General features: G+C 49.7%; 1 protein-coding gene across 1 annotated transcript in view; it reads right to left on the bottom strand.

Annotated features, from left to right (window-relative positions):
* Window positions 1-24,447, bottom strand: part of CDV3 (CDV3 homolog) — a 35,380-nt gene extending 10,933 nt beyond the window's left edge. Inside the window, exon 1 of the mRNA XM_075315196.1 lies at window positions 24,095-24,447. Coding sequence (XP_075171311.1) covers window positions 24,095-24,445 — 351 coding nt within the window. The 5' untranslated portion in view covers window positions 24,446-24,447. The remainder of the gene's footprint in view (window positions 1-24,094) is intronic.
* Window positions 24,448-25,971: the final 1,524 nt, after the last annotated feature.

Raw genomic sequence — 25,971 nt, 5'->3', positions numbered from 1 at the left:
CCTATATGTATATGCTTGGAAGTCTAACTATAAGTGAATATTTGTAATATATCTTCAAGTAATCTTTTTTTCTCCACTTGAGCCACTTCCTTACCTCCCCCCTGCTATGTGATCTCATCATCCACTACAAAAAACCCAAGAAAAATCCACCTGGGTCAAAAAGACTGCAAGCACACTAAACCATTACAGAAGGCTATTGAATACAAAGACGGGAACGTAGGAAGATTAGAAAACAGATTGGTGCAGCACCATGTTCTTTCTAGTAAGTGTTTATCATACTCCAGAGCTACACTACTAAGACCTGCTGTATAATCTCCTCCACTCTAGGCCTGCTTCTGAGGGTGGGCTATATAGACACGAGGGCAAAAATTAGGATACATACATCAAACGAGATTAGATCCAGTGATCCAAATGTATTGTTACCCCTCTGTAAATCACTTGTAAGGCCACATCTAGAATATGGGATCCAGTTTTGGGCTCCACATTAAAAAAAAAAAAAAAAAAAAGGACATTCAGAAGTTAGAGTCAGTTCAAAGGCGGGCAACTAGACTACTACAAGGAATGGAAGGCCTCCCATATGATGACAGGTTGAAAAAGTTAGATATGTTTAGCTTAGAAAAAAAAAGACGTCTCAGAGGAAATCTCATTTATATGTATAAATACATGTGTGGTCAATATAAAGGACTGGCACATGACTTATTTCTTCCAAAGACAATACTAAGGACCAGGGGGCACTCACTGCGAGTGGAAGAAAAGCGATTCCGACAGCTAAATAGGAAAGGGTTCTTTACAGTTAGAGCAGTCAGACTGTGGAATGCCGACCACAAGAGGTGGTAATAGTAATATAGTATAGTAAGGTAGTAATGTATAATTGGTGGAAATAGGTTGGACTGGATGGACCTAGGTCTTTTCAATTTCTGTATCTATATACACTGGAGATCAAACTTCGAAAACAATGTATGATCACTTTTTTCAGAAATAATGTAATCTACAGTGATCAATTGTTGAAGGTTTTTTGTAAGGGGTACACCATGCCACTAGAACAGTGTTTTCCAAAAGATCCAAAGATTATCAACATTAAACCTTTATTTTGTCCAAAATGTGATGATCATAATTAGAGAACAATGACTGTAGCACAGAGAAAGATAAGTAAATTTTCTGAAGATAACAACAGTCACAAATCAGTATAAAGTGTACAGGCCTTTGCTTTGAATGACTTCAGCCCATCTGTGGCCACAGGATATCACTAGTCTCTCACTGCTCTGGTGTGATTTTGGTCCACTCTTCTTCCACAGTTCTCCTGACTGTTGTGGGTTTCTTGGCCATAACTTTGTCACCAAGAATTTTCCAGAGGTTTTCTATCGGGTTTAGGTCAGGACTCTGGGCTTGTCATTTCATTGTTCTAATGTTTTCTGTATCAAGGAACTGCTTTACTCATTTTGCTGTGTGACAGGGTCCATTGTCCTGCATGAAAATTGCTGGCTGAGTAATGGACGCAAGTAAGGAACTGTGTGTTATCGAAGAAATAAGAATTATTCTTACCGATAATTCGGTTTCTAGGACCTTCCACGACAGCATAGGAGGTTGTCTCTCCACGCCCTAATTGGGACAGGAAGTTCAAGAGGTTTAAAAAAGGACCCTCCCACCTCCCACAGCCAGTGTCTTACAAAGAACCCATAGCATATGAGAAGTACCATACATTCAGGAATATATGAATACAAAGGGGAGGGAATTACCTGCTGTCGTGGAAGGTCCTAGAAACCGAATTATCGGTAAGAATAATTCTTATTTCTCTAGTCCCTTCCACGACAGCATAGGAGGAATACCAAAGAATTGATACCTAGGGGGGGGGGACCACAGCCTGCAGGACCTTCCTGCCAAAGGCCAAATCCCTGTTGGAATCCAGATCCAGACGATAATGCTTCGTGAAAGTATGGAGCGAAGACCACGTAGCCGCCTTGCAGATCTGCTCAGGGGAAGCCCTTCCTCACCCGGAGTCCGAGGATTCTGACAGAAGGAAGGCAGGACGATGGACTGAGAACGGTGAAAATCCGAAACCACCTTGGGAAGGAAGGAAGGGTCCAGCTGAAAAACAATGCTGTCATCTCTGACGGTCAGGTAAGGTTCCCGAATAGACAAAGCCTGAAGTTCTCCGACTCTGCGAGCAGACGTAATAGCCACAAGAAAAGCAGTCTTGTGAGAAAGAACGAATGTTACAAGAGCACAGTGGTTCAAATGGTGACTGAGATAGTCCGGTAAGGACCACATTGAGATCCCAGCGAGGTGTCAGGACCCTCTGACGTGGACAGAGTCTACTAGCGGACACAAAGAACCGACGGATCCAACGATGATCTGCCAGAGCCGTGTCAAAGACTGCACTGAGGGCTGACACCTGAACTTTCAGGGTGCTAGGCCTAAGGCCTAAGTCCAATCCACTCTGGAGGAAGTCCAGAATCTGCGCAATATTAGGCCGAAGTGGGTCAGGAGGCCGAGAACCACACCAGGAGGAAAATCTCTTCCAGATTTTGTTGTAAATACTATTAGTCACTGGTTTACGGTTCTTCTGTAGGGTAGCCACAACTTTGTCAGAAAGCCCTTGGGCCTTCAGTGCCCGGGCCTCAGAAGCCAGGCAGCCAAGTTGAGGTTCTGGGGAGCCGGATGGAAAAATCGGACCCTGGGACAGTAAGCTGGGGTCCGAACCTAAGAGGACTGGGCCGTCTATTCCTAGAGTCATGACCAGGCTGTACCAACTCCTCCGCGGCCACAGCGGGGCTACCAGTATAGTTGGGACTCCCTCGTCTCTGATCTTCCTCAGGGCCCTTGCGAGAAGAGGAAGAGGGGGGAACGCGTAAGCGAGGTGAAAGGACCAATTGTGGCAGAAAGCGTCTACCCCTAACGCCTTGTCTCGTGGGTTCAGGGAGAAATATGTTGCGAACTTGTGATTCCCTGCCGAAGCAAAGAGGTCCACCTCTGGAGCACCCCACCTTGCCACCAGAGAGCAGAACACCGCCTGATCCACCTCTCCATGCCCCATGGGGACAGGAAAGACACTGGCTGTGGGAGGTGGGAGGGTCCTTTTAAACCTCTTGAACTTCCTGTCCCAATTAGGGCGTGGAGAGACAACCTCCTATGCTGTCGTGGAAGGGACTAGAGAAAGTTATCTTACACATTTACAATCACTTTGCCATGTAGCTGTATGAGAGGGCCAACTCCTGCGGCAGAAAACATTCCCTAAACCATGACACTTCCTCCACCACCTTTCCCTGACTTCTTAACACACTTTAGTCTTTCCCTAATTTGTCAACAATCAATGTTTCCCATCAGACCCAATTACATTATACTTGCTTTCATCACTAAAATGAACTGTGGACCACTTTTCTGTCCACACAACATGTTGCTCACCAAAGGTGAGTCTAGCTTTTTGATTCTTTCTGCTAATGAGATGTTTGGTCACTGCAGAATGGGCTTTCATTCCAAATGCTCTTAAACGTCGTGACACTGTATGAGGAGACAGATCCTTACCCTGTCCAATGCTGAACTGGCGAGCAATTCCACCTGCAGTGTTGTAACGATTACCCATGGAGATTCTCCACATTACCCTGGCCTCTCTTGCATTTGTCTTTTGAGGGCGACCAGTAGAATTTGATGTTGTAAAGATGCAATAGTCTCAAAATCAGACTTGGAATGACAATTCTCTTGCTGTGGCTGATCGGGTCAGCCCTTTGGCCTTCATCTGAACACCTGCTGCTGGGGGGGTTTCAGTCACTTTGCAAAAATGGCGTGCCGTTCCAAAGTCACTGCAGACTGAAAAGTTAGGCTGCCAGTTAAATAGGGTTTATCAGATAATTAAGGAAATTAGCACCTGGTGCCAGATTAACACCAATAACTTGCAGCTACTTCAAAGTGTTCTCTAATTTTGATCAGTGTTCTTCCTTCACATTTTTAATATGTGCTTTACAATAAACTTCTGAAATAAGCTTAAAATACTGCTAGTTTACTCATGTTAGGATATAATCCCATAGGATTATACAATGACCTTAACACAGGGCTGTGGAGTCGGTGAGCCAAACCTTCGACTGACTCCTCAATTTCCCTTGCACTGACTCCGACAGATTGCTTATAGTTAAGTGAAAAATTTAAAATTTATTGTCGTACAATGTGAACATCAGACATTTAATATTTTTTATGATACAATAATCAAGATATTTGGATAGAACAAAATATATTTATTGGAATACAACTTTAGTACACAAAAAAACTAATAAATTGTAAATATGCAATACAATATGTAGTGTGTGTGAGGATCTGCTGCTGACACTGTTATGGGGGTAATGTCCCCAAATTCTCTACTAAGGTACCCCATTCTGATAAGGATCCTCCTGCCTTGTATATGATCCTGCTAATAATATACCCCCCCATCCATCCTGCTCATGAAATGCCCCCATCCATCCTGCTCATGAAATGCCCCCATCCATCCTGCTCATGAAATGCCCCCATCCATCCTGCTCATGAAATGCCCCCATCCATCCTGCTCATGAAATGCCCCCATCCATCCTGCTCATGATATGCCCCCATCCATCCTGCTCATGATATGCCCCCATCCATCCTGCTCATGAAATGCCCCCATCCATCCTGCTCATGAAATGCCCCCATCCATCCTGCTCATGAAATGCCCCCATCCATCCTGCTCATGAAATGCCCCCATCCATCCTGCTCATGATATGCCCCCATCCATCCTGCTCATGATATGCCCCCATCCATCCTGCTCATGATATGCCCCCATCCATCCTGCTCATGAAATGCCCCCATCCATCCTGCTCATGAAATGCCCCCATCCATCCTGCTCATGAAATGCCCCCATCCATCCTGCTCATGAAATGCCCCCATCCATCCTGCTCATGAAATGCCCCCATCCATCCTGCTCATGATATGCCCCCATCCATCCTGCTCATGATATGCCCCCATCCATCCTGCTCATGATATGCCCCCATCCATCCTGCTCATGATATGCCCCCATCCATCCTGCTCATGATATGCCCCCATCCATCCTGCTCATGAAATGCCCCCATCCATCCTGCTCATGAAATGCCCCCATCCATCCTGCTCATGAAATGCCCCCATCCATCCTGCTCATGAAATGCCCCCATCCATCCTGCTCATGAAATGCCCCCATCCATCCTGCTCATGAAATGCCCCCATCCTGGTAAATGGCGTGTATCCTGTGGCACAGGAAAAAAAAATAAACGTTTATACTTACCCTTCCTCACTCCCTGAAGCACCGATCTCTGTCTCAGCTGCAGCGCCGCTGTGTGGAGCCGTCACCGGTGTCTGCAGCATCGCGTCTTCCTGTCTGTGCCGGCGGTAAGCTGATTGATTCTGGTGGATACTAGCGGCGCGCACAGCGATGACGTCATCGCGGTGCGCGCCGCTAGTGTCCAGATCAGCTGACCGCCGGCACAGACAGGAAGACGCGATGCTGCAGGGGGGCGGCTCCACACACTGTGACGGGTGAGTACACTGATTCACTGCACCCCGCGCTGATAATGATGCATGGGGGGCAGTGAATACAGCCGCACATGATCACTCCAGGCTGTAGTTGCCAGGGGTGATCAAGGCCGGCTGCTAATTATGCACGCACCCCCCCCGCCCATCACCCCGCCCACCTGTCAGTGCCGGTTTCGCTGAGAGATGATGGGCGGGAGGATGGGCGTGCATATGTAATGAGCGGGCCCACGTGGTCACGGCAGGCTGTTACAGCCTGCTCGTGCCGCCGATGACCCGCTGCACCCTCATTCCCCGCAGCCTTATAGTCAGACCATAAGACGCACCCCCCACTTTCCCCCAACATTTGGGGGGAAAAAAGTGCTTCTTATGGTCCGAAAAATACGGTATAATTAAATATATATACATACATATACATATACATATACATATATATATATATATATATATATATATATATATATACATACATATATATATATATATATATATATATATATATATATATATATATATATATATATATATATATATATATATATATATACACATACACACACACACACACATATATATATATATATACACATATATACACACACACTACATATTGTATTGCATATTTACAATTAGTTTGTGTTCTAAAGTTGTATCCCAATAAATATATTTCATGTTCTATCCAAATATCTTGATTATTGTATCATAAAAATGATGAAATGTCTGATGTTCACATTGTACTGCAATAAATCTTTCACATAAATAAGCAATATACTTAAATATTTAGTATGTTTTTGTTGAAAACAGTTTGCCACTTGCATAATTTATTATATAGGGTTTAATATATATATATATATATATATATATATATATATATATATATATATATATATATATATATATATATATATATATAGAATTTTGTTTACTTACCGTTAATTCTTTTTCTTATAGTTCCGTCATGTGAGACCCAAACCATGGGGTGTATGCTACTGCCCCCGGAGGACACACAAAGTTACTACACTCAAAAACATGTAGCTCCTCCCTCCTAGCATATACACCCCCTGCTAGCCAGATCTAGCCAGTTTAGTGCAAAAGCTGAAGGAGGACATCCACCCACAAGAAGAGACAGAGGAAAATCCGGAGGAACCGGAACCTCAGTCTACAACAATAACAGCCGGTGAAGACACACGGAACAAGAAACCTGCCAATAGGCAATAGGGAGGGTGCTGGGTCTCCCATGACGGAACTATAAGAAAAAGAATTTACGGTAAGTAAACAAAATTCTCTTTTTCTTTATCGTTCCTTATGGGAGACCCAAACCATGGGACGTTCAAAAGCAGTCCATGGGTGGGAATAAACAGACAATTGAGAAGCAGGCAAACCTAACTTCACAAATGGGCGACAGACGCTGGAAAAATGCGTCTGCCGAGCCCACGTCTGCCAGAGCATGAGCATGCCTTGGGTAGTGCTTCGAAAAAGTATGCAGACTAATTCGAGCTGCAGACTGACAGACCTACTGAGCCGTAACCTGGTGCCTGAAGCCCAAGAAAAAAAAAGGCGCCGACAGGTCTGACCAAATGTGCTCTGATCCCCGGTGGGGAAGGCACTTGAGTACACTTGTAAGTCTCAGAAATGGCTGACCTAAGCCAACGATCAGGGTCGGCTTAGATGCCGACAGACCGCTACGCTGACGAACAGTCAGCACCAGAGAGGTGCACCGTCTAATAACGGCGGTGCGAGACACGTAGATCCGGAGCGCCCGCACCAGATCTAGGATATGCAACGCTTCCTCAAGCGATGAACAGGAGCCGGACAAAAGGAAGGCAGGAAAATTGCCCCGGATAAGGTGGAAGCAGTAACCGCCTTAGGGAAAAAGTCCGGAGTCGGATGAAGACCACCTTGTCTTGATGCAAAAGACCAAAAAAGGGGGTGACTCCGAGGGAGCGCAGCCAGAACTCTCTGGCGGGAAATTATAGCCACTAGAAAGACTACTTTCTGTGAAAGACACAACAAAGAAACCTCCCGAAGACGGCGCAAAGGGGGGTTACCGGGAACCGTGAGGACCGGATTAAGGTCCGAGGTCTCCATAGGCCGCCGGAAGGCGGAATGATGTGAGATGCGCTTTTAAAGGAGCGCACCGGAGCCAGCCGGACGATACGCCGCTGGCACATACTGACAGAGCCGAGACCTGTCCCTTAATGAGGGATAGTCCTAGCTGTAGACCGGACTGTGGAAGGGACAGGAGGGTCGGCAAGGCCAAAAAAGGTCAAAGGACACTTTGGAGCTCGAGTCAAAGTGGAGATGACTTCAGGAAGGATATCAGAAGTCGCTAAGACCCAGGACTCAAGAGCTACGCCGTCAATCTGAGAATCCAGAACTCTGACGGGGAAAAAAACGGACCTCTTGAGAAAAGGTCTGAACGGTCCGGAAGATGCGAAGGCAACCCAACGGACAGAAGGAGCAGGTCAGAGTACGAAGCCTGCTTAGGTCAGTCTGGAAGAATGACCCCCCTGTACCGATCTTGCACAGGACGCTGGACAAGAGGTAGAGGGTGAAATTCGTAGAGACAAAGCTGGGATCAAACATGAACCAGTGTGTCTACCGCAAAACCTGAGGATTGTGGACCACGGTAGGACAGCTGAAATAGCCTGCCTCGTAGTTTTCACATCTAGGATGTGGACTGCGGATACGGTGGACTAGGAGTGCCTTGTCCACTGAAGGATGTTGAGCCGCCATGATTGCCAGGCGGCTGAGTGTCCCGCCCTGGAAACTGGTGTAGGAAAACGCTATCACGTTGTCCGACTGGACTCGAATGTGCCTAGCCGCCCACAGATGGTGAAGGCTTAGAGAGCAAGAAATACAGCCCTGAATTCCAGCACATTGATCCAGAGGGCTGATTCGGACAGAGTCCAAGCGCCCTGCGCTCCACGATGGAGATATACCGCTCCCAAGGCGGATAGGCTATCCTGGTGAGGATTACCCGGAACGGGCCAGAAAAGGAGCGCCCCTGAGACAGAGTGGCCGAAGGCACCACTGAAACGAGCCCCTGGTCTGTGGCGAAGCCACCACCCCGTGGGAGGAGTGAGTTCGCTTGTACAGCGGAAAACATCCAGTCTCAGAGGACGCAGGAAAAACTGGGCAAGGAACCGCTTCCATTGACGCCCTGAGAACCTCTGGTTCGAAGTCAGAGTGGACTTGGACAGAAGACAAGCCACCCGATAGGTCAGAGTGGCGAGAGTGAGCGAAGCACTCTGCTAAGAGTCAGCACTGGATGAAACCCAGACAAGAAGGCCGTCCAGGGCTAAAAATGACTGCCAACCCCTAGGGGGGCAGGACCCTGATCACAGCTGCCCCAATGAGAATACTCGAGGGGCCTTGGCTAACCCCAAGGGAAGAGCCACGATTGGACCACTCCGATTGTCAAAACGTAGTCAACGCTGGTGTGAAACTGCGAGTGACTCCTGCCGATAGGCATCTCTGATGCCGATGGTTGCTAGGGAATCGCCTTGGGGTCTTGATTGATCCGGTGAAAAAAACACACGGAACAAAACCAAGACTCAATGTGAAAACGCCACACCTGGCTATGCTTGAAAAGCTAAAGATCCAGGTCGGAAGGCACCGCCCTCTTCGGGGACTAGGAATAGATTTAAGCAAAAATCTCAGAACCGTTCCCAGACGGGAACCGGTACAATTACTCCATCGGCCTGCCAGAAATGCCACGGCCTGTGAGAAGGCGGCGGCCTTGGAGCAGGGAGGAGATGACAGAGAAAATCTGTTTGGCGGGTGGACAGAAATCCATCCTGTAGCCAAGGGAGATATAATCTCGCCCCCACTGAACGGAGACGTGTTAGAACCCTACGTCGCCACGTGGAGAGAGCCTGCCACCGACCGAGGAGGATGTTGGCGTGGCTAAATAGCTCGGAGGAAGCTGACTCAGTGACAGCATCTCCTGCGGCCTTCTGAAGACGCAGCTTCGAGCTATTTGGTTCTATGAACCTAGGCTGAGCTAGAGGACGACCAGATGGAGGAACGGAAACCACCGAAACCTCAACTGATTCCTGTCCTGGACAGGTTCCCTGATTTAGGTTTGTGGCAAGGAAGAATACTCCCCGCCAAGAGCTTCCTTAATTTCACTCAGTTGGTTCCGAGGAAACTGGTCCCACCAAGGGGGAGCCCAGCAGGGAACCTCCATAGAGGCATCTGCCTTCGAAATCCGAAGCCACAGGAGCTTGCGGATAGCGAGGAAGGTAGCCCAGATCACCGCCGTGCGGCGTCCAGCATGGCAGATCTGGTATAGGATGAAAGAACTGAGTCTGGAAGTTCAGGCAACCGTTTTGACATAGAGTCCCTGTGAGAGAATGCATCTCCTCCAGAGAAGCAGAGAAGGTACAAAAAAAACCACTGCTGTAAGCTGAGGAGAACGAAGCTCCTGCCGTCCCCATACCGAACTTGGCCCAAAGGACAACCGGGCGGACCGCAGAACCGTAAGTGAGGAGCCATCAGCCACTGACATAACGGCCCGGGCTGAGCCACCTAAGGTGAATGAGCCCACTACTTGACCACCATTGGTGGACAGGGGAAATCCAGTCCTCAGAATCACGCTTCATGGGAAGCGACTGTCAGAGCGGACCCTGGGCTTGGTCACAGGGGCCTGAAAACTGGAGAGGTTAAGGAACACACGTTGTGTTCACCTAGATAAGGTAACACCGGCGGATTGAGGTCCAGTACAATAAATAATGTACCGTAGGATCCATATAGAGGTGCCGTCAGCCACTGATACAACTATCCGGGCTGAAGTCCAGATACCGGAGTGGCTACCCTTGGTGAATGAGTACACTCCTAGACCACCTCAGATGGGAGGGGGAGACAGGCAGCAGAACTCCGCTGTGGGGTCTGCAGGATAGGCTGTGGGCTTGGACGCGGCGGGCTGAAAACTGGAGTGGTTAAAGAACACACTCCTCGTCATGTTAAAGGCATACTGACGCATTTCTGCCAGCGGGGAACACTTCCCTGATCAGGCGGATGGAGGTCCAGTACAAGAATAATGGACGAAATCCAATCATTCGCATCTGCGTCACCTACGGACGGATCAATGTACATCAAGTCGCGTCCGAGCCCGTGGTAGAGACATCCTCCTCGTCCAGCGAGTCAGCTCGTAATCGGAGCTGCGGGACGGGGAGGACAGGGGACCCTGCGTCTCCCTGTCAGGAGGACGGGGTCCCAGAAGGAGAGTCCCTTGTGAGCTTTGCTGAGCGAAGCAGAAAAACGCCCTGAGAAGGGGGCTGCATGCTCAGCAGATGCCGGGACAGCCGACCCCTGGAATAGGATTCCTACGGGGGTCAGCCACCGAAACCGGAGCAGCTGGAGGGACCATGAATGAGCTCCCATGCTATGAGCTCGGTAAGGCCGTACGAGACTACCTGCAGTGGATAATAAAAAACAGCCTGCAGTCTCGCTCTGTGACATGCTGCAGAGGTGGGGGACTCTGTCTAGAATGGCTAGAATACCCAAGACAGAGGTTCAGCCTGGGGAGAATCCCGGCTGAGGCATCTTGCCACTATCCACCACATAAGAACCGTTACAGTGTGTCGGTTCAGGCAATATGAGCTTACATGCAGAACATGTAGTGTACAGCCTTGGAGCTTTGCTCCTAGTGTGAGACATGCTGCTGAGGAGGAGATTCTATGATAAAGAATTAACTCCTTCAGAATGTCCTGAGAGTGAATAAAAGTGCACAACCAGAGGTTGTGACTTATCAGGCCACTATATGAGTGCCCTCCGGATTCCAGGCCTGGACCCCCAGCCAGATATTCACTCCCTCTGCACTGCAGAACAGCCAGCGCCGACCAGAGTACTGAGACGCTGAGAAAATGGCGCCAGAGTGAGGGGGGGGGGGGGGCGGGGGGTTAACCCAGGAGCGGGAATCGGAGGGCGAAGGAGATGTACAGGGGAGGGAATCCTCTCCTCAAAAAGGAGCGTCCTCCCCTGTGCAGAGCGGCCGGCGGGCGGCTCTGCAGTGTCCCCCTGCATGACTGACATGCAGGGGAACGAAAACGAAACTAGGCCGCGGCTGAAGCCGGGACCTAGAGTTATACATGCGGCCGAGAATCAGGCATCATCGGCGCCGTTCCCAGTAAGAAACCGTGGAACCGGCCGGAAACACAGTAAAAGCAGCATTATCAAGCATCACTGTCCCCCACAATAAAAAGTGCCCCACATTGCAGAAGGACCCTCTGAATAACGTCTCTATACTTAGCTTTGAGACGCAGGGCCCAGTCCCTGGTGGGGTGGGGGTCCAGTGCTCCTTCCAGCAGGGTCCTGCACAAGGGCTGCGGATGGAGGCCGGTCTCCTGCAAGGCAGTGAGAACCGTGTTGGCTCCAACTTCAAGCCAGAGCCACTAAGGGATGGTGAAGGAGCGCGGCATGAAGGGCTCCTGCCCTGAAGTCAACCTTAACAGCACCGCCGCCAGGGGGGTGAGAAGGGACATGCCGGGAGTCCAGTGGACCCGCTTTTCTTCCAAATCTTTAGAAAAAATGAAAAATCAAAAGAGAATGCATGTGTGTGTGTGTGATCCTCCTGACAAAGCAAGAAACTGGCTAGATCTGGCTAGCAGGGGGTGTATATGCTAGGAGGGAGGAGCTACACGTTTTTGAGTGTAGTAACTTTGTGTGTCCTCCGTGGGCAGTAGCATACACCCCATGGTTTGGGTCTCCCATAAGGAACGATAAAGAAAATATTATATATATATATATATATAAATAAAATATATATATATATAATATTATTTAGGTGGCAAAAAACAGTTTTCAACAAAAACATATTAAATAACATTTGTGCAGTGTGTGAATTTGTTGTAAGCCATAGAATTTCCTCCATCAGATCCTTCTTCACAGATGACCTTAAATCTGACCTAATAATTTTAAGGCTAGAGAACCACCTCTCTACAATAACTTGGGTTGGAAGCAAAGCCATAACCACATGGGCAACATCTCTAACAGTTTCCGGGTATAAAGGAATTGCCTCATGCACAGTCAGTTTTGATGAACGGTTGAATTTTTTTTATTTCTTTGAGAGCAAGTGAAAAATTTTACTGAAATCTGGTCAATCTGCTGCTATAGGAGACGGAGTGAAATCTTTTTCCTTGAGGCAACGCTTTGCCTGCTCCATGTCATCCAAATACTTGTCAAAGTTAAACTCATCTGATGAGGATGAAGATATGGCAGCAGTAGCACTGTCAGGACCCAAGTCTTCTTGCGCCTGGCAGTCCTGTAGCTACTCATCCTGACTGCTACCTCAGTCAAAGCTTCTTTTCCTTCAGTAAGCTGTTGATCATCAAGCAGTATACGATGACTTGGGTCCACAAACAGCTGCCAGAAGAATTTTATTTTCCAATAGATGTGTCTCTCTCCATTTCATTGAAGCAGAAATGCCATCTGCGATTAAACCTCCTCTTTGGGACAGGCAAAATAGCAAGTTCTTCCACTCCCTTATGACAATGCCAGGAGTTAAATCCTCAGCTTGTAATTTTTTAGTCACGGTAAATGGGTGATTAAGCAATTCCTTCAATTCAGCCACCTGTGTCCATTGATTTTCATTTGATGTTACTTGAGGGTTCACCATATCTGTAAGAAACGATTTTAGTTCAAGCAATCGCTCAGTCATTAAATAAGTGCTGCCTCACCGAGTGGCTTTATCAACAATTGCCTCTTTCCTAGCACGTCTCTTCAAGATGGAATCATTTTTCGGGGGTTCTGGCAGCAATAACCAACTTCCTCACTTTTCCAATCAGATTTCCAGCATGTTCGCCCAGTTTCACACATCCGGCTTTTCGCTGGTTTGGCGGATGCGGCGCACGCCAGTACAGTGCGACACAGTACAGTGGCAGCGCCGCAACTTCAGGGTCACATGCTCCGGTCACATGCTGTGACCGGCGTTTGTCATGATGCCACTGTACTGTATACACTGTACTGGAGTGCGCCGCCGGATGTGTGAAACCAGGGTCCCTCTTGCAGACTCTTATTGCCAGCTACAGCGTGTGCACAACACAGCGCATGTGATGAATATGAAATTGTTCTGAAGCAGCTTCAACAAGATCATCTAATCCTAAAGTATCTTTTTGCTGTTCTTCTGTTGTAATATCTGTTTGTGGCCTTCCATCTCAAACATACTGAATCCTAAATATTCTTCTAGCTGTTGTTCATTACTCTCATTCATCAGTTTAATTGTACTTATGTTTGAAGCATTGTCCTGTTCAATAGCAAGAACCTGTTCTTTTTTGAGTTCCTAATCTTGCAGAACTTTTTCCACTAAGGCCTGGAGAAACTGGCTGCTGTGATGAGCTTTACCATCTTTTACTTCCAGTGTCTTGCTAACAATTTCTTTCTTGTTACAAACATATCGAACATTGATGGCAAAATAATTCAGTGAAATGCAGTGACTCTGGCATCCCAGCAAAGGCAGTGGGTTTCAAGATATGGACATTCAGACACAGTTTTGTGAGGATCCTCACAAAGAATGAGCAGTCCATTTGTGGTGTTTTCTAATCTGCTTTTGCTATTGAAAGCATTATTTATGAGCTCAAAAACCTTTCAGGTGATGCGGTTTTTTAAAAAGCTGATCTGCTTTTGCAGCTGACAAACGTATCCTCAAAAAATGCAGCTAAAACGCAATGTGTGAATGCAGCCTTAGATCAGGAATAGAACAGCCGTTTATAGGACATTTCATAACTTTCCCAAATTCCTATGAAAAAATATTCAGCACATTCTGCATTGCACTACTGTCCCCAATTTATTATAGATTTCATGAGTCTGTGCATTTTATACCGACTCCACCAAAATGAACTCCGACTCCACAGCCCTGCCTTTTAACATTTAGGAAATTGTGTGTTCTCATAATTTTGCCCTCCAGTGTACATCCTAATAGATGCAGTTAACAGGAATACACACAAATAAGTGTCCTGGGTTCGTATCTGCCCAAGAGCAAAGGTCCTCAAATGAGCAAGGAAAAAAAAAAAAAAAAAGTTTAAAAACGGGAACCAATCACCACGATTTCTGTATATAAGCTAAAGCCAGTGCTATACTGGCACTATCAGGCTGATTCTATACGTACCATTAGTGGTCAGCTCGGATGTTTAGGTTTTGAATCCAAGAAATTGGATTTGAAATCAGACAGGGGTGGTTTCAATAAGGGACCTTTTTTAGAGTCCAACCACTTCCTGAGGAGCAAACAAGGCCCAGTGGGTTTCAATCCACAGGGGATTCAACCCAGATAATTAACCTCTCGAATAGACCCCTCTCCAAGATAGAAATGACGGTACTCAGTAAGGGGCTCTCCTTCGTTCCTACGTCTGATTTCAACCATTTTGATGCGGTAAAAGATCTTAATTTATTTACAAGAAAACTCAAATGGAAGAAACACTTTGCCATGGAGAATAAGAAAATTTGTAGAGAGATGGATATCGCGAATGATTTGTTGGAGGATGTCAGATTCCTGTACAATCTGAGTGACATTAATCCAAATTCTGAGGGTAGAGGTCCCTTTACTGACCTAAAACTAAAGAGCAGTAAGATGCCTCCGGCTATTAGTGAGGTATCCTCCATTGATATTTTTTGCAACTTGGTCACAAGGGATCTAGCTACGATCACTGAAAAGCATAATAGTAAATTCAATCTTACTAAAGATGAGATGGTATGTCTTGGGAATTTGGAGAAGGACACTGATATTGTAATCAAGGAATCAGATAAAGGTGGCAACATCGTACTTATGAATGTCTGATTACAAAAAGATGTGTTTGGACATCCTGGATGATAGATCCAATTATGAGAAACTTGATCGGAATCCCACATCCGACTATCTGGCGACCTTGAGAGAATTGTTATTGAGTGCACGTGGTAGAGACTTGATTAGCAAAACGGAATTTGACTTTCTATATCCTCCATTCCCAGTAACTCCGACCTTCTATTGCCTTCCAAAAGGTACACAAGGGCCTATCCCCCTTACGGGGTAGGCCAATAGTGTCAGGCATCGGAAGCGTGTCACAGAATATTGGTGTCTATGCTGACAGAATATTAAGACCTTTTGTTACATCTCTGGGTTCTCATCTTAAAGACACTACGGATTTGCTCAAAAAATTGGAGGGGATTACCATCGAGGACGATGTCATTTTTGTGAGCATTGATGTTGAATCCCTCTACTCCTCAATTAGACACGACCTGGGTTTACAGGCGGTAAGCTTTTTTTTGAGAAGTAGGGGGCAACAATTCGATGAGCATAATGCATTTCTTTTGAGTCTTGTTGAATTTTGTCTTAAGAATAATTCCTTCCTGTTTGACGGTCAGGTTTTCCACCAGCTGAGGGGGACCGCGATGGGGAGTCCGGTGGCCCCATCGTATGCTAACCTCCTTCTCGGCTGGTGGGAAGAAACCTGCATTTTTGGTGAGTCATCCCCCGTGCCTCAGGACAGCATTGTCTTGTGGTGTCGTTTTATAGACGACGTATTTGTCCTGTGGAGGGGCACTGAGGATGAGATCGTAAGAACGGTTGCTGCACTTAATGACAATTCCTTGGGTTTGTTTTTTACCTGTGAGTTTGACAGATGGAAGTTACCTTTCCTGGATGTACTTGTGGAGAGGGATTCGGTGGGTGATATCCATACTAGCACCTACAGAAAACCGACTGCCACCAACTCTCTTTTACGTTGGGAGAGCAGTCATCCTCATGCTCTAAAGAAAGGTATTCCAAAGGGTCAGTTTCACAGACTAAAACGAAACTGCTCGGATGAGCAGGGTTTTCAACAACAGGCACGTGACTTGAGCCTTAGATTTCAGCATAGAGGCTACCCCGACCATGTGATTAAGAAGGCTTTCTTTGAGACTCAACAGAGGACTAGGAATGACCTTTTGCATGGACCAGGAAGATCCACTTCTGATGAGGATATTATTCGGTTCATTACCACCTATAATAATGGATCAGGGGAGGTTAGAAGGATCCTTGAGAGACATTGGTCCATTCTCAAGATGGACAATGATATAGGTGAATTCTTACCTAATGCCCCCTCAGTGACCTATAGGAAGGCCCGCTCAATTAAGGAAAGACTGGTCCACAGCCACTTTTCGAGTCCTGATAGGACATGGCTAAGAAATCCAGTCAAAGGATGTTATAAATGCAGCGGCTGCATTGCATGTGGTCATATCAACCCAGGTAAATTTTTCTTTTCTCATGTCCTTGGGAAACGCTTTGACATCCGCTCATTCATTAACTGCAAAACGAAGGGCGTTATCTACAAAGCCACCTGTAGTTGCCAGAAAGAATATGTGGGAAAGACCAAGAGAGAATTTAGGAGGAGAATAGGGGAACACATCCGCGATATCCGCCTGGGCAATGATACACCTGTGGCCCGTCACATTATGGAACATCACGCAGGTGATATTAAATCAATCAGTTTTCAGGGTATTGATGTCGTGACTCCCCCCCTCAGAGGCGGTAACTGGGATAACAAAATTCTGAGACAAGAAACGAAGTGGATCTTCTGGCTAAAAACTAGCAAACCTTTGGGCCTTAATGAATCTCTTTCTTTTGCACCCTTTGTGGTAGATTAGTATAGATAAGTGGTTAGGAGGGATAGTCGTCGCCCGAGTGGGGGCACCAACCACTGTTCTATCCTAGGGTGCCGACCTCCACAAATAGGTAGGGCCATGCTTAGATATAGGGCTGTAGTTTGGTTCTAGAATGGTGTTGGTGTTGTCTTCTACCTTTTCCCTCTTAGGCCATACAACGGGTTTGTTCCCTATACCGTATCACCTAATTCTCCCTAAATCCTTACTGACCTCTCCTGATCCTTTTGACACATTTTGTGTCCTGGCCCCTTGTCATTATATAAACAACGTACATAATCTGTGTATATTTATTTTCCCTTTCTGAATGAATGTGTCTGCTGATGCATTATATGTTTTTCATTGCCTGTATTATGTATGAGCCTCCTACCTATCTGGGTGCCTGTACTATATATGACAGGCTTGTCTCGGCCCAATGTGGATGTGGATGGGCCGTTTTTTTCATATGGCCGTTGTGTAACGCTGATATTGCGATATTAGCCGTGGCCATTTTGTTGTGGTCATTTACCTGCGTTGTCAAGGTTTACATGACCACTGCGCACGCCCTCTAAGTGACGTATACATCGCGACCGCGATCATGTGACCCGGAAGTGGGTTCACTGCGGCAGGCGGATGTGACGTCAGACGCCACCGTAAATGAGCGGTTCATTTAAACCTGACGGCGTACTATGTCAGGCGCACTCTGCCCAGGAATATCCCTGGTATTAATGGAGGTAAGCTGCATCCGCCGCGCTATGTTAGACCGCTCGCATTGCATTATTAACATAGACCCCTTCACCATTTTGATATGGTTTGTGCCTATGCTTTCTAACAGTAATATATGCCGCTTTGCATGGGTCTCATTGTGACCTGAATACCGGATTGTTTATCCTCCCCTGATGATGTAAAGACAACGCGTTGGGAGAATCCTGCACAACTGCTGGATACTGTATTGGAACCTGTGGAGACCTGAGTCATCTAGATTAAAGAAGTTGTCCAGTTACCAAAACTGTTTTGTTTTTTTTTTGATAAATCTTGCTATTATGTGCCTCTAAACACATCTATCACGTTATTTTACCAATATTATCTTTTATCATGGTCTAGCATAACATCTTCATTTCTGGCTCCAGCTCTGATGGAGTTAATCTCTCTCTTAACTTCCTGTGTTCAGTTACTACAACTTCCATAATCCTTTGCAGTAACTAGCAATCTATCTCCCAACCCATTCTGACTGTTCCCTCCCCTCAGATCTCCACCACAACAGTTCCCTCCCCTCCTTCCTGTGTGCACTGCCTAATCATGGTAATAGAGCTTTTATCCTTTGGTCTTTCTGTGCTGCATGTCACTATCTGTCTCCACTCTGGGACTTGTAGTGCAGGTGACCGGATGATACATGTCACTAACTGCCCCTCTCTGTGATTTCTGCTGCATACTACCAACTGTATACACTCTCACCTGCACAACAAGTCCCATAGTGGAGACAGTGACATGCTCTGCTCTGACACATAGTGTGCTGCATGTCACTGTCTCCACTGTGGGACTTGTTGTGCAGGTGAGAGTGTATACAGTTGGTACTATGCAGCAGAAATCACAGAGTGGAGACAGTGACATGTATCATCCGGTCACCTGCACTACAAGTCCCATAGTGGAGACAGATAGTGACATGCAGCACACTATGTGTCAGAGCAGAGCATGTCACTGTCTCCACTCTGGAACTTGTAGTGCAGGTGACAGAGTGGAGCAGATTGGTCCCATGCAGCTGTGCTGCTGGTGGGAGTATATGATCACACTGCCGACACCGCCCGTTCTCCTGACAGCTGAGCAGAGCGGGCGGGTGGACAGTGTGATCAGATACTTGCGTGACAGGGGGGATTTCAGTGGAGGAAACCCCCCCTGTACTCCACACTGGAGCCCGTACCTGCCACAGCTGAATGCTGGTAAGCGTCTGCTTTCACGGCTCCACAGTAAAGTTCTCCGGCTCCTCCCCTCGATGCTGTGCTGTGACGTGCGGTAGTCACCGCCCACAGCCCTGTCAGTCACTGTGAGTGGCGCCGGCCTCCTGTGACGTACCCGTCTTGTTTGAGAGCCCGGAAATGCCGGGACGTCAGAGGATGCCGGCGGCCACAGCTCCAGGCGGTCATGTGACTGGCACTGAGCGTGCAGGATAGCGCCGCTCAGTGCCAGAAATGGAAATAGAGGCTATTGAAGAAGATGCAGACAATAATAAGTGAAAATCATTGGGGGAAAAAAAAAAAATGGGTGGACCACCCCTTTAAGGACCAGGCGATCTCATATGTTATGGTTACCAGAAACACCCAGCAATAAGTGCTCCATTTGGTACAGGGAAAGGGTGACACGACAGACGGGGTAAGACCGTTCCTTTTTTCATCCTGTACTCACCGCCAGCTGTAGTTCTGGCATGTGTTTATTGTGGCTGTATAGTATGTGATATTCATTACATGTTCATTACTGCTGGTATATTGTGCGGTACAATGTGCTAACTACATATATGAATGTCACATTCCACGTATCAAACTGTGTGATCAGCCAATTGGTCCTCTACCTTGTATGAGTGTATTGGCTGTTTTAGTGGTCTGTTTGTTGTTGGTTTTTTTTTAGGTCCATTGTGGATTTTTAATAATACATTAGATTAAAGGCTAAGTTTTAGGCGTATGTCTTTCTCTTCACTTTGCTATTCCTATTTGAATCCAAGAAAGTAAAGTTTATAAAGTCACCAGCTTCTTGAGTGACAGCAGCTGAGGATCAGATAATATATTCATAGTTATCCACTCCCCCTGTTCTAATTAGCATAAGTATTATACGATCGATTCACTTTTTCACTAGCAGGACCTGTGTGAGCTCATACCCATGTGACCAAAATAGGCGGGGCCTCAGCCAACAAAGCTGATACTATGAAGCAACATTTTTCAGTTGGATGAGGCCCCGCCCCTTCTGGTCACATGGGTATGACCTCACAGGTCCTGAACGTGAATTGATCAAATACTTATGCTAATTCTAACAGTGGGTGGGGATAACTATGAATACCACCCCAGATATCAGATCCTCAGCTGCTGTCACTCAAGAAGCTGATGATTTTATAAACTTTACTTTCTTGGATTTCAAAACCTAAACATCCGAGCTGACCACTACAGGTATGTAGAGAATCAGCCTGATAGTGCCAGTATAGCACTGGCTTTAGGTTAGGCTCCTTTCAGACTGCGCTTTGCCTTAAGTTCACAGGTCCCGTCAAGAAATCCGTCCGAACTGCCCCTCCCCCACCCCACAAAGCGTGTTTCGGACGCATGCGCCCACAGGGCCATTGACTGTAATGGAGCACACAGTTAGAGTATGCACTGTTTTGTACCATTTTTGCACATATATGTTTTCTGCAGACACCTGAACGTAGTCGACTCTATGCACATTAGCTTTGTTGGATCCAGAGTTATCCAGATAAAAATACTGGAGAAAAGAGCAGCATGCTGACAGAAACCCAATGGGGTCCATTTGGTGCTACTGGTGTTTATCATGTGACAGAGCCAGCATTACCGTTCCTTACACTGTTCTACACCTTTGGCGGCAATCATCAGCATTAACAAACACTGATGTGAAAACGTGGCAGGACTATTTTGGTTTGCAGCTTTGTTGGGCCTCTGCCCCTGACAGCACTCTATATACTCACTGATCACTGGGAAATCACAGGTTTCAGAAAGGTCACATCTGTCTGGCCATGAAACCGTGCAATACCACCAAATAACTAAACCGATTAATCATTCAGGAGCCCGAACGGTAAGGACGCGATCACATCCATTAAATAGGTGTGTCAAACTCAAGGCCCTTGGGCCAAATCCGGCCCACCACATATTTTCATGTGTCCCAAGAGTAACTACATATCAATTGCGGTCGCAGTGGTTGCAATCAGGCCCAGGGGTGCAGGGGACCCACCGACCCCAGCGCCTACTTCAGCCCTTGGGTACACATCCAGCTGAAAAGCATTGCGACACAGACCCACTGGGTCTCTGCACTGCAATACACACTGCCAGACAGTGGCCGCCAGCTGTCCTCGGAGTGGCCATGACTGGGGGCGAATGACAGTAACGTCATAGCTAGCACGTGGAGATCAGCTGTGCCAGCTATAGAGTGATACGCGATGTGTGGGGAAGGTTATTAGAATTTATTTCTTCTTTTGGAGATACAAGGGGGATAAATATATACGGAAATATATACAAGGAGTCCAGGATAAGGTTATATAGCCCTACAACCAAGGTATGGCACCCTCCCACTAAATCGCACAGCTTCTACACCGGCCATACGACTCAATGGCACAACTGTCACACAGGCCCGCCCACCCAATGACAGCTATTAAATAGCCCTACAACCCAGGGAGAGCTATGGGGGTGTCACACAGACCCAGCATCAATTCAAGTGTAAGCAGGAAACTGAATTCAAGTGCAGCTATGAGCTGCCAGTGCCAACACTGTAGGAGGTACAGATTAGGTGAACCAATTAGTAATTGCTACATCTAAGGACTCACTGGTCTGTGGCAGGACCTGAATACGCAGCAGGTTTTAATGTATATAACCAGCCTTAAAGTGAACCAGTCACGTGCAATATGCACCCACAACCGCGGGCAGTGCTGGGTGCATATTGCTAATCCCTGGCTGGCAGTTCCAGGCTATAGTAGCCTAGAAAAAGTATTTCTAAAGATCCTTTATAAATATGTTTACGAGGCCAGGGACTAGTCACAAGGGTGTTAGTCCCTGCACTCATTCCGGCCTCTTAGCATTGTAGCACGCCCACAGGGGTATACTAACATGCTATTCAATGCCCATTGTGAGCGTCATCACCAGCGGTGCCACGCATACCTATGTCCATTGCTACAGTCTCAGGCGCCGGGCTTAGGGTCAGTGCACTCACAGCGCCCCCCCCCCCCCCCCCCCCGGGCCACTCCCTCCCTCAACCCCCCCCCCCCACACACGCACGCACGGCCATCTCGGACCACTCAATACCCCCCACACACACCCGGCCCATCTCGGGCCGCTCCCTCCCTCAACCCCCCCTCACACACCGGGCCATCTCAGACCACTCTCGACCCTCCCCCCACCCTGTCTCGGGACCACTCCCTCTCTCATCCCCCCTCTCACCCGGCCATCTCAGACCACTCGCCCCCCCACCCCTTACCCGGCCATCTCGGACCACTCACGCCCCCCCCCACCCCCGACAGCTCCCTCCCTCGCCCCCCCCCCACTCACCCCGGCCATCTCGGACCACTCGTGCCCCGCCCCAGGCTGCTCCCTTTCTCAACCCCCCCCCCACCCATCTCGAGCCACTCGCTCTCTCCCCCCCCCCCACCATCTCGAGCCACTCGCTCTCTCCCCCCACCACCATCTCGGGCCACTCGCTCTCTCCCCCCACCACCATCTCGGGCCACTCCCCCCCCCCACCACCATCTCGGGCCACTCCCCCCCCCCCCACCACCATCTCGGGCCACTCCCCCCCCCCCCCACCACCATCTCGGGCCACTCCCCCCCACCACCACCATCTCGGGCCACTCCCCCCCCCCCACCACCATCTCGGGCCACTCCCCCCCACCACCACCATCTCGGGCCACTCCCCCCCCCACCATCTCGGGCCACTGCCCCCCCCCCCACCATCTCGGGCCACTCCCCCCCCCCCCCACCATCTCGGGCCACTCCCCCCCCCCCCCACCACCATCTCGGGCCACTCCCCCCCCCCCCACCACCATCTCGGGCCACTCCCCCCCCCACCACCATCTCGGGCCACTCCCCCCCCCACCACCATCTCGGGCCACTCCCCCCCCCCACCACCACCATCTCGGGCCACTCCCCCCCCCCCACCACCATCTCGGGCCCCCCCCCCCCCCACCTCGGGCCACTCCCCCCCCCCCACCACCATCTCGGGCCACTCCCCCCCCCCACCACCATCTCGGGCCACTCCCCCCACCACCATCTCGGGCCACTCCCCCCCCCACCACCATCTCGGGCCACTCCCCCCCCACCACCATCTCGGGCCACTCCCCCCCCCCACCCCCACCACCATCTCGGGCCACTCCCCCCCCCCCACCATCTCGGGCCACTCCCCCCCCACCACCACCATCTCGGGCCACTCCCCCCCCACCACCACCATCTCGGGCCACTCCCCCCCACCACCATCATCTCGGGCCACTCCCCCCCACCACCATCTCGGGCCACTCCCCCCCCCCCACCACCATCTCGGGCCACTCCCCCCCCCCCCCCCCCCACCACCATCTCGGGCCACTCCCCCCCCCCCCACCACCATCTCGGGCCACTCCCCCCCCCCCACCACCATCTCGGCCCACTCCCCCCCCCCACCACCATCTCGGCCCACTCCCCCCCCACCATCTCGGCCCACTCCCCCCCCCCCCCATCTCGGGCCACTCCCCCCCCCCCCACCACCACCACCACCACCACCTCGGGCCACTCCCCCCCCCACCACCACCATCTCGGGCCACTCCCCCCCCCTCCCCACCACCACCATCTCGGGCCACTTCCCCCCCTCCCCACCACCATCTCGGGCCACTCGCTCCCCCCCCCACCACCATCTCGGGCCACTCGCTCCCCCCCCCACCACCATCTCGGGCCACTCGCTCCCCCCCCCACCACCATCTCGGGCCACTCGCTCGATCCCATCGATATTAGCAGGTTAGGCCGACATTTGTCTAGTGTGCATGGAGGCCTTACATGTGTAAATCACCTACAGATCTGTCGTCTACCAATCAGATCGAGAAGGACGTTTGGGAGGATAAGCCCAGCTCCCCTGCAGTACGGAGACTAGAGCACATTGGAGGAAGCTACAGGAGCCGTCGGATCGGGGCGATCTGCCCTCACAGAAGAGCTCGTCGCTGAAGTTTCCCTCCAATGCGTTCCTGTGGCACCGGGGAATATGGCGCTGACACTCGCCGGTGCCAGCTGTGCCCACACGTGCAGTGCGGCCGGTGCACCCCTCCGGTGAGCGGCTCTACCTTTTCCTGCTGGTAGTCCTGCGCCTCGCTCCTGCCGGACTTCTCCTTCCTGGAGCCCTTGGCAGCTGCACTCAGGGACGTCAGCGTGGACTGAGCCCCGTCCGCCGGCCTCGCTGGCCCCTTGCCCCCGGCCGCGCCGCCAGAGCCTGCCTTCTCTTTCTTCTTTTTCTTGTCTCTTTTGGCAAAGAAGTCGTCCAGGCTCCTCTCCTCGGGCTCGGCCATGTTGGCGACACCTACACACCCTGCGTCTGACACGGCGACCACCGAGCGCTGTGCGCACCGGTCACACCAACTGAGTGAGTGGAGCGGTGAGACCGGAAGCGCTGCCCACACCCGGGAACAAACCATCATCACAGGGGGTGGAACAAGTCACAGCTAAATGTTCGCATAGGGCGTACGAGGTCACGTGGTCTTTACGTCCCCTCCTTTCTTTAAAGTGGTATCGCCCTCCTTTATGCCTGTACTTACTCAACATGGAACGTGTCTGGCCGCTTGTGTTTCGATTATTTTTTTTTCTCAATAACTTTATTTACAATGTTGTCACTGGCTGAATGCCACTCACAGAGAAGTTATAGTTTACATTTGTTTGCTGTCAGGTTACTTTTTATGTCACTTGTGATTAGGTGTGAAAATTGCACGATCTTTCCGAGGGTGACCGGGTATAACCAGGGGCGCAGACAGCCCAGAGTGTGGAAAGTCTGTGCCGCATAATTATATGATATAAAGGTGCCACACACAGAGAGGCCATACCGCCCAGCATGGTACCGGGAGCGCTGGGTACACAAGTGCCCAAATTATGGAAACACATTGCCAAACGGGCTAATAATACCGCCAAGTACTGTCCAAATAATTCCGCCACCAATATCACCGCATAGTACTAAAGTACACTGTGATGGGATACACAAATACTACTGCGAGCCACGGGTCAAATAATGTATCCAGACAGTGCTACAAATAGTAACCAATCGTGATATTACCATAATACTGCTATACCAGGCACCTAAATATATTATCTATAGTTCTCCAGTAATACCTCCATACTGGGCCTAAATAACACTGACATGCTGTGCTTAAATAATACTGATATACCGTGCCTAAACAATACTGACATACTGTGCCTAAATAATACTGACATTGCGGACTGGCCCACCAGGAGGTCGGGAGAACCCCCGGTGGGCCCCTGCTATTGATGGCCCCTCCCCCCCCTACCCCCCTTGGGCCCTATGGATATATGTGAGAGGCCCCCTCCTCCCCCGGCCAGTAATTTCACTAATCATATCGGCACATTGCCGATATAATTAGTGACAATTCCATTGCCTCTTCAGCAGCAAGCAGGGAGAGCGATCTCCAGCTCTGCCTGCTGTCACTGTCAGTGCCGCGCGGCTCTGACTCTTCTATGCAGCCAGCGACACTGCAGGAGGAAGCATCGCTTCCTTCCTGCGCAGGTGCTGGCAGCATCGCGCTCCACAGGACGGATCCGGCGTCGCCCCAGGCCAGGCTGCAGGAGCAGCAGCACGTGAGTATAGAAGGCGGGGGCCCAGGAAGCGAGCAGGGGCCCCAGGGAGGGTGCAAGGGCCGGGGGGGGGGGGGGGTGTACGGGGGCCCGAGAAGCGAGCGGGGGCCGGGGGGGGGGTGTACGGGGGCCCGAGAAGCGAGCGGGGGGCCCAGGGGGGCAAGCAGGGGCCCAGGGGGGCAAGCAGGAGCCCAGGGGGGGTGCGGGGGCCCAAGAAGCGAGCAGGGGCCCCGGGGGGGAGGGGGGCAAGCAGGGGCCCAGGGGGGTGTACAGGGGCCCGGGGGGGTGCGGGGTCCCGAGAAGCGAGTAGGGGCCCCGGGGAGGGTGCGGGGGCCCAGGGGGGGTGTACGGGGTCCCAGGGGAG

Source organism: Anomaloglossus baeobatrachus, chromosome 6 (assembly GCF_048569485.1).
Source record: "Anomaloglossus baeobatrachus isolate aAnoBae1 chromosome 6, aAnoBae1.hap1, whole genome shotgun sequence".
In the NCBI taxonomy this organism is placed as follows: domain Eukaryota; kingdom Metazoa; phylum Chordata; class Amphibia; order Anura; family Aromobatidae; genus Anomaloglossus; species Anomaloglossus baeobatrachus.
The sequence above is the reverse complement of the archived record's forward strand: the minus strand, read 5'-3'. Positions and strand labels throughout refer to the sequence as shown.